This window comes from Oreochromis niloticus, unplaced genomic scaffold, assembly GCF_001858045.2.
Source record: "Oreochromis niloticus isolate F11D_XX unplaced genomic scaffold, O_niloticus_UMD_NMBU tig00000744_pilon, whole genome shotgun sequence".
NCBI lineage: Eukaryota > Metazoa > Chordata > Actinopteri > Cichliformes > Cichlidae > Oreochromis > Oreochromis niloticus.
Window position 1 is genome coordinate 401,120 of NW_020327232.1, and position 9,962 is coordinate 411,081.

Genomic DNA, 9,962 nt, shown 5'->3' on the forward strand with positions numbered 1-9,962 from the left:
CTTTGTGTGCAGCAGAAATGCCTGTCTTGGTAGATCAAACGGGCAACACTTCACTATTAAAAATCCCTCCTGTGGTGAGCAGTGGCAGCTCACTTCAGTCGAGCTCGTGCACCACAGTTTGTTTTTGACGTTGACACACAAACCACCGCCTAGGCTCTTACCAGATAAGGAGGCTTCTCTGTCGGCTCGGTAGCATGCTAGTCTGGTTAGCTGGATAGCCGAGTCTGCAATGTCCGCGTTCAAGCTAAATCCGAATATTAATTGTCTGTCACCACTGAGAAAATAATCCACAGACGTTCTGCAATGAAAGTGGTAAATGATATCACTGTTGCACTTGATAAGAGACAACACTGTGCATCCCTTTTTATTGATTTGTCAAAAGCATTGCACACTGTTAATCATTGTATTTAAAAACTTTGACTCCTCCAGTCAGGACTCGCTGAGAGAGCATGGTTCTCTAATGACCTCAGTAACAGGTCTCATTGCATTAAATCTAATGGTCTATGTTCTGAATTTGTTACAGTGCACAGGGCTTTGTATTAGGTCCCCTTCTATTTATCATTTACATTAACAATCTCTGACTAAATGTGTCAGATGCAAGCTTGCATTTCTATGCTGATGACAGTTATTGACAGCTGTGGTTCAACTCTTGTCCAAGACATTGATTCCTTCCAGAAAGTATTTTTTACTGTCCAACACTCATTACTTCAGCTTAAACTTGATCTCAATGCAGACAAAACAAAGCTGTTGATTGAGTCAGTAATCACTCTTGAAGCTAATAAAATAGAGTTGGTTCACACGTATAAATATCTGTTTATCTGATGGCTCGCTCACCTTCAAACCACATGTAGAGGACCTCATGAAAAACTAAAGTTAACACTGAGTTTTATTTTCAAAACAAGTTGTGTTTTTCTTTGAATACAAAGAAGCAGCTTGTTGCTGACAGTTTTACCTGGATTATGAAAATATTCTATATATGAATGATTCTGCTAAGTGTCTTTAAGTGGTTGATACCATGCTTCTCTGGGGTCCTGGTACTCGGTCCACTCTGGCCCGCGGGCTCATCACTACAGTCCACTGTGCTTCCTGTGGCTTCCATGGCTGCTGGGTGACCCCTGTCATGGCTCCCGACACCCACTATCAGATAATTACATGGAGAAACCTTTGAATACAAATGTGTTCACGCACACAGGTGTGGATACAGGTGTACACACAGGTTTTCACAGACACACTATCTTCCTTGGCTGCTGCCTCAAAGCATATCCTGCATTGTTGGTCTTGTGTGCTGCTCAGTAACATTCAAGATTTATTATTTACTGTTACTTATACTTATCTAGGTTGTTGCTGTGGAAAAAAACCTGTGAGTGTTTCCAGCTGTTTGAAGATAAAAGCTGCAAAGCTGTTTTTGCAGCCTCACACATCAACACACAAGTGGTTCAGCTCCAAGTCAGAGAAACATTGAAAACAGGAGTGAAGAGCTGCTGGTTCCACAGCAATTCAATTCAATTTTATTTATATAGCACCAAATCACAACGAAAGTCGCCTCAAGGCGCTTCATAGGTACAGAGAAAACCCCAACAATCATATGACCCCCTATGAGCAGCACTTTGGCGACAGTGGGAAGGGAAAACTCCCTTTTAACAGGAAGAAACCTCCGGCAGAACCAGGCTCAGGGAGGGGCGGCCATCTGCTGCGACCGGTTGGGGTGAGAGAAGGAAAACGGGATAAAGACATGCTGTGGAAGAGAGACAGAGATTAATAACAGATATGATTCGATGCAGAGAGGTCTATTAACACATAGTGAGTGAGAAAGGTGACTGGAAAGGAAAAACTGAATGCATCATGGGAATCCCCGGCAGCCTACGTCTATCGCAGCATAACTAAGGGAGGATTCAGGGTCACCTGGTCCAGCCCTAACTATATGCTTTAGCAAAAAGGAAAGTTTTAAGCCTAATCTTAAAAGTAGAGATAGTGTCTGTCTCCTGAATCCAAACTGGAAGCTGGTTCCACAGAAGAGGGGCCTGAAAACTGAAGGCTCTGCCTCCCATTCTACTTTTAAATACTCTAGGAACAGCAAGTAGGCCTGCAGAGCGAGAGCGAAGTGCTCTAATAGGGTGATATGGTACTACAAGCCCATTAAGATAAGATGGGGCCTGATTATTTAGGACCTTGTAGGTGAGGAGCAGGATTTAATTGTAGCCCATAATATTAACAGATCATTTTCGTGTGTGTGTGTGTGTGTGTGTGTGTGTGTGTGTGTGTGTGTGTGTGTGTGTGTACGGGTTCGTACTATCCTGGTGGGGACTTTCTGCACCGTTGGGACCAAAATCCAGGTCCCCTCGGGGTTGAAAGCAATTTTCACATTCAAAATGCGGTTTTACTGTCAGGGTTACAATTAGGTAAGGGTTAGGGTTAGGCATTCATTTTTAATGGTTAGGGTAAGCGGCTAGGGAAAGCATTATGTCAATGGGATGCCCCCACGAGGATAGCAAACCACACGTGTGTGTGTGTGTGTGTGTGTGTCATATGTCATAGTGCTTGAAACACACATGAAAATATATTAAAGGTTGATTCTTTTTTTCTTTTGGTTTGTGGAACAAAAATCAGCAACAAAGAAACGCTAGTACGTGCTGCCTTTAGGTGCACCTGGTAAATTCAGGAATCTCTACTCCAAACCACAGCAGGTTGTTTTAAAGGCTTTTCTGGGTTAATGTTTGTTTGTTGGCATAAACATGTCTGTGATCGCTGTGTTGTTCTTTTTGATGCAGTATTTCATGTAACTCGGTGCTAAAATCATAACAATTAAGTTTAACAGTTCTAGTGCTCATGCAGCATTTTAGATTAACTGAAGGCTTTTCAGGGAGTTTTTAGGACTTCCTGATAAAAATGAATTACAGTAGTCCAGCCTGGAAGTAATACATGCATGAACTAGCTCTTCTGGACAGAGATCTCTGATGCACTGCAAAAACTCAAAATATTACCAAGTATATTTGTCTTATTTCTAGTCAAAATATCTTATTTCACTTAAAATAAGACACAATCAGCTACAGAGCAACATTTTGTAACATATATGAACTTTTTTCAAGACGGTGAATCTTGAAACTGGAGAATTTTAACTTGTTCCATTGACAGATTTTTTTCACTTATTTCAAGCTAAAATATTTAATGTAATTCAAATTTAGACAGAAATAAAGTGAATAATATTATTTTATTATTACGTTGATGTAGCACATGGTTCAGTTAGCTTTGTATAAACACATGTGTTAGAAATGTTCTTCAATCAGCTCTTTTTACTCTCTTACATTTCACAGCCAGTTTTTTACTTTTACTTGAGTAAAGAAGTTGAATTAGTACTTGGAGTATTTTTAACAGTAGTACTTCTACTTAAGTACAGACTGTGTGTACTTTTACCACATGTGTCTGAGACCTCCTTCAGGGTCCACCTGAAGCTCTCAGTCTGCTGTGGAAAAAGGAAATCCAGGTGTGTTTCTCCTGATCACCTGAGGCCGTCATTACTGTGTGAACTTTACCCACACACCACTCCTCACTCCTCCCACCCGCTGCACACAGTCACTGAGTACAGACCGGCTGATAAAGGAAGAGGGGGAGCAAAGACGAGAAGTTCAACGTCATTTTGCAGAAGTGAAAGTGTGAGAGAGCAGCAGCAGAGCTGCAGTCGAGTCCTGTTTGTCTCTAAAAGAAGATTCACTGGAGTCCATCAGGTTTCTCTCAGCAACAGTGGTGAGTGCAGCTGATCACACTTCCTGTTTCTACACAAATCTTCACTCTGTTCACTTCATCAGGGCTCTTGAGTACCACCTCATTTCTCCATGGTGCGACTTATATGCCCGGATAGATTTGAAAACAGCGCTCCGTGTCCACAGTAGCATTTTCCGTCGTTTTCACAGAGTTGTGCGTCCACATTAAAACGGCCGAAAACGCTTACGTTCCAGTACTGCGCATGCGTGAAACGCAAGGCGATTCGACCGGTCTCATTTCTGTCTGCCGCTTGTGCCGGCTGTTTGAAACGTCGCGTTAACAGGTGGAGGAAAACCACCGAGTTTTTTAAATGGACTAACAGTGAGGTGGAGTCGTTGTTGCGAGTAACACAAAAGTACAAAGTTGCAAAAGCAAGTGAGAATTGAAGAATTTGAAGAAAAGCTCTGTGGAGCATGTACAGACTGATATTAATCTTTAATAGGGCTGTAAAAACTGCTGCTGTATAATGCTCTCCACTATCTTTGTTTAATTGGTCACATGACTGCATCACATGACTAACATGCATCATCGTTTTAGAAAGTCTCTGTTTTCACTGTTCACACTGTGACACAAACGCACCGTCTCCAAATGTTTTGTTTTCAAAATGTTTTCCTTGGAGAAAACGCCGTCTCAGTGTGGACGGGAGGCCAAAACGGAGAGAAAACAGTGCTTTTTCAAACGAAAACGCATTAGTGTGGACGTAGTCTAAACAAATGCTAGGTCACACTGGTACGACCAGCCATTCCAGCAAAAACAAAAGGAAATCTCTGCAACTCTGAAAGTCTCCGTGTGGTCAATAACACATTATGCCCATATCGTTGGCTAAACCAATCAGAGAGAGGGCAGGACCTCTCTGATTGGCTGTGGTCCAGATATTCCTGCAGGCCTACATGTGTACGTTTGAAAGTGCAGGTTGTGAGCAGCCTGATAGGAGTGGATGTAGCTGTGGGTAATGAGAAAAGATGAAAAGAATGATTGATAACTTTTTCGTTAAGGCCAGTGTTCTGACACGGAGCCATCAACCTCTCAGTGTCTAACTGTCAAAGAAGCTATTGAAGAATCTTGTTCTGTGTGTGATGATGCTGTCCGCTCTGTTGTGTCTGAGATTGTATGTACAGCTTTGTATGTGCAGGTCCATGGAGGCAAGTTTTGTTCCTATAATCCTCTCCACAGACTTCATGAGTCTTTGCAGAGCCTTCCTCTCTGTCTGTGTGGTGTTTCCATACCAGACAGTGATGCCTGCGGTGAGGATGCTCTCTATCAGTCCTCTGTAGGCCTGGGTGAGAGGGTGGTGGTTCATGCCAGCTTTCCTGAGCAGCCTAATGAAATAAAGCCTTTGCTGGGCTTTTTTCACTGTTGCTGTAGTGTTGAGAGTCCAGCTCAGGTCTGATGTAACCTGCAGTCCCAGGAATCTGTGGCTGTTTGCCATCTCCACCTCTGTCCCTTTGACGATAAGAGGCTGCAGGGGAGGGGGTTCTTCCAAAAGTCCAGTATTAATTCCTTGGTCTTGTCTGTGTTGAGGATGAGGTGAAGAAGCTTCTGTGATGAAAAGAAACTCAAAGAAGTCCAGACGCTTTTCTTTCCAAGCTCCTCAGACTACTGACGTTTGTTTCTCTCTTTTTAAAAATGAAATTTAAAGTGAATTTTGAATCAAATGTTTCTTTTCTTTCTCCCTCAGAGTGCAGACATGTCTGCTGCCAGCAATCTGCGATCTGAAGATCAGTTTCTGTGCTGCATCTGTCTGGATGTGTTCACTGATCCAGTCACTACACCATGTGGACACAACTTCTGCAAAACCTGCATCAGTCAGCACTGGGACATGAATCAGAGCTGTCAGTGTCCCATGTGTAAAGAGACTTTCTCCACTAGACCTCAGCTGAGGGTCAACACCTTCATCTCTGAGATGGTTGCTCAGTTCAGACGTGAAGCTCAGCAGAAAGCCAGCAGCAGCAGCTCAGAGCAACAAGCTGCCAAACCAGGAGAAGTTCCCTGTGACGTCTGCACTGGAACCAGACTGAAGGCCCTGAAGTCCTGCCTGGTGTGTCAGACCTCCTACTGTCAGACTCACCTGGAGCCTCATCTGACAATGAAAGGTCTGAAAAGACATCAGCTGATTGATGCTGTGGAGAACCTGGAAGGCAGGATGTGCACGAAGCACGATAAACTTCTGGAGCTGTTCTGTAAGACCGACCAGACATGTGTCTGCGTGCTCTGCTCTGTTTTAGACCACAAGAACCACGAGTTTGTTCCTCTGAGAGAAGAATATGAAGGAAAGAAGGCAGAGCTGGAGAAGACAGAGGCTGAGATTCAGCAGATGATCCAGAAGAGACGACTGAAGATTCAGGAGATCACAGAGTCGGTGAAGATGAGTAAAGATGCTGCAGACAGACAGAAAGCAGAAGGTGTTCAGGTCTTCACTGCTCTGATGGAGTCTGTTGAGAGACGCCTGAAGAAGCTCATGAAGGAGATCGAAGACAAACAGGAAACTACAGAGAAACAGGCTGAAGGTCTCATCAAAGATCTGGAACAGGAAATCTCTGAGCTGATGGAGAGAAGCTCTGAGGTGGAGCAGCTCTCACGCTCTGAAGACCACCTCCACCTCCTCCAAAGCTTCTCCTCCCTTAAAGCTGCTCCACCCAGCAAGGACTGGACAGAGGTCAGAGTTCATCCACCATCATATGAGGGGACTGTGGGGAGAGCTGTGGCTCAGCTGGAGGAGACAATCAGGAAACTCATGAAGAAGAAGCTGTTTGAGGCTGAGCTGCAGAGGGTGCAGCAGTATGAGGTGGATGTGACTCTGGATCCTGATACAGCAAATTCCTGGCTCATCCTGTCTGATGATGGAAAACAAGTGTATCATAGTGATGTGAGGAAGAATCTTCCAGAAAACCCAGAGAGATTTTCTCTGTGTGCTTGTGTTTTAGGAGAGCAGAGTTTCTCTTCAGGCAGATTTTACTTTGAGGTTCAGGTTAAAGGAAAGACTGACTGGGATTTAGGAGTGGCCACAGAGTCGATCAACAGGAAGGGAGAAATCATAGAGAGACCTCAGGATGGTTTCTGGACTGTAGGGCTGGTAAATGGAAATGAGTACGAAGCTAATGCTGGTCCTCCAGTTGATCTCTGTCTTCATCCTGGTCCTGAGAAGGTGGGGGTGTTTGTGGATTATGTGGAGGGTCTGGTCTCCTTTTATGATGTAGGTGCTGCAGCTCTGATCTACTCCTTTACTGGCTGCTCCTTCACTCACAAACTCCACCCATACTTCAGTCCCTGTAACAATGATGGTGGTGAAAACTCTGCACCTCTGATCATCTGTCCTGTCAATCAAACTGAGTCGATAGACGACTGATTTTATTTGATGAATGATTGATTTTTATTGAAGGGAACAAATGAACATATTGAGTGTAAATCCTCTACAGTCTCCATGTTTCTATAGAATCTGATCATCAGGACTCTGATTCACACTTTGATTCTCATGGAGTTTGATTTGAACAGAAGTGTGTTGGTATAACTTTAATGTGGTAATATGCTTTTGTTTGTATGATTTGGCACCCTCTTGTGGCCACAGTTGGTACTTGGGAAGTTGTTATGCCCAGCTAGTTTGCTACAAGTGCTCAGTGGAGGTGAAACCTTTGCCCACGCATGCCTGTAAGTTTCCATTACATACTATAACCTTAACCTCTTAAGCCCTAAGTGGGTTTCTGAGCTTCCTGCTCGAAAATGTAATGCCTAAATTAAATTGATTATTTCTCTGCAATTACAAACTCTGTCCTTACAATCTTGGTATCAAATAAAGCAAACACTTGAGAAATTTAATCAGAGGTGTAAATATTAAAGCAGATATTACTGTGTCAAAGTTACTGAGACTGGAACACAGAAAAAGTAAGTAGATGTTATTCTCGCCTAATTTTTTTTTGTTGTAATTTTTAGCATATAACCCTTTTAAAAATATGCCTCAGCTCACATTTGGTTCCAGAAATCCAGTAACCAACATATAAGCATAATCTGTGCAAAGATTGTGTTTCTAAAGTAAACAGTGAAAACTACAGCCCTGTCAATACATGAATATCCAGACGTTGTACAAAATGTCAATTTTGGCACACAATTGGACACCATGCCAGTTTATTTTTTTAGGTATTAAAGAGCAGAAATTAATAAATTTATTAACAGGCCTAACATGCTTTTTTTTAAAATATATTTTGAAGAATTAACCACACATTTACATGGTAATGGCCCTTTTCTGCCATGCGCATAGAGCATTTGATTGGCCTCTGGCCCTTTAAACTCCGAGGGGCTCTAACTTTGGTTTCTTTTGGTCAGTTTGCGTGATTGACACCTCTTTTTAATTGTTTGAGCCAATAGAGTCACAGTAACGATGCCACGTTCACGTCACTTCAACCAATCAGACGTAATGCCAAACCCACGTGTGTCCACATTTATTGCATGTGGCGTCTGTCCAGTCATGTGTCTGTAGGTGGGTCTAAAATGGAGGTTGTTGATGGAAAACGGCTCTGGGTACGTGGTGACGTGTGACGTAGACCGGAACAGGTGGTTGTTCAGGGAAGAGGAAGATTTGTTGGAGAAACTTTTAGAGTACGTTCCATACGGTTTAAGTGAATCAATTAGTTTTTGGACTTTGGACTACGGATTTGGATCACGGACTTTGGCAGTTGGGCATAAACTGGTATGTGACTGGCTGGAATGGCGGCTCAGGTGGGTGAGGATGATGATATGGATTTTGGTGACTGGACCCCGGTTGCTGGCGGGGGAAGATCAGGAAGAGGGAGAAGCAGGACAGAGGAGGCAAGTTTATTTGGGACACAGACTAGTAAACGGAGCTTGGAAGAGAACATTTCGGAGGAGGGGTCCAGAGTTGTCCGGAGGAAAACGGTGAGGGAGGAATTCAAAATAATTCTAAGGTTCAGGAAGGAAGATGAGGATGTGCAGCTAAGCCCCATAGCGTTGTCTAGAGAACTGAAAAAGAAGTTTGGAGATGTTCAGCTGGCTAAAATTCTCAGGGATGGGAACTTGCTGATAGTGGTTAAGACAGAAGAACAAAAAATAAAGTGTTGAATGCTGAAAGTATTTGTAGGAAGACTGTAGGAGACAAAAGGATCTTAGGAGACAACAAAGTGACACGGGGGGTGATTACGGGTATCCCTGTAGGAGAGGACCTGGAGAGGCTCAAGCGATGTATTAATGGTGGTGAGGTCAGCAAAGTACAAAGACTGCTGAAAACGATTAATGGGGAGAGGGTGAGTAGCCTGTCGGTTCTATTGGAATTCCAGGAGGCTGTCCTGCCAGACAGAGTTAAAATAGGTTGCATGAGCTTTCCTGTTAGACCATATGTGCCACCACCCTTCAGGTGTTAAAAATGCCAAAGATACGGACACATCGCTGCAGTTTGCAAAGGGAACAGAGGTGCCCAAGTGTGGAGGTGAACACCGATATGACGAATGTGGGGATAGTGTACAGGATAAATGCAGTAACTGTGGGGGGCAGCACAGGGTGAGTTATGGGGGGTGTGAAGTAAGGAAGAAGGCTGTGGAGGTCGAGCAAGTCAAAGTAGCTCACAACTTAAGTTACGCTGAGGCTGTCAAAAGGGTACAAAAGGAAAAGGACAGGATAGAAAAGGTTCGACCATCAACGTCAGAAGTAATACATACACAGGGAGCTTGTACAGGACTGACAGTGGAGAAGATGATTTTGTTTATAGCCTATGTCATAAATTGTACAGACCAGGTGAAACACAAAACAGAGAAATTAAAATAGTTGTGAAAGGAGCAGAGAGGTTTTTGGCATTAAAGATATATCTTGGGAAACTGTCAATAAAAGACTTGGAGGGGAGGGGAAGGCAGGAGGACCAGAGGAGAGTGTAATATGATTATTTTACAGTGGAATGCCAGAAGTCTGATTGCAAATGGACAGAATTTAAAGGATTCGTCAAACAATGCAAAAAGAAACCAGACATAATCTGCATCAGGAGACCTGGCTCAAACCTACTTTAGATTTTGTTATTAAAGGTTATAGTAGTGTTCGCAGAGATAGAAGGGAGGGTAATGGAGGAGGGTGTGCAATATTTGTGGCACAAGGGATTCAATATAGAAGGGATTCAATATAGAGTTGTAGCTTTGGGAACAGAATGTATTGTACTTGAAGTCTAGGGAGGGCCTGGAAGTTTCAGCGTGATTAATTTCTACAATCCA

General features: G+C 43.3%; 1 protein-coding gene across 1 annotated transcript; it reads left to right on the plus strand.

Annotated features, from left to right (window-relative positions):
• The first annotated feature begins 3,608 nt into the window (after positions 1–3,608).
• On the plus strand, positions 3,609–7,252 carry LOC109199746 (E3 ubiquitin-protein ligase TRIM21-like). The gene is made up of 2 exons (XM_019355060.2): positions 3,609–3,741; positions 5,438–7,252. Exon 2 carries the CDS (start codon positions 5,447–5,449, stop codon positions 7,103–7,105), a length of 1,659 nt encoding a protein of 552 aa, XP_019210605.1. The 5' UTR covers positions 3,609–3,741; positions 5,438–5,446; the 3' UTR covers positions 7,106–7,252.
• The last annotated feature ends 2,710 nt before the right edge of the window (positions 7,253–9,962 follow it).

Coding starts and splice junctions, on each gene's coding strand:
- LOC109199746 (XM_019355060.2), top strand. CDS start 5,447: ATGTCTGCTGCCAGCAATCTGCGATCTGAAGATCAGTTTCTGTGCTGC.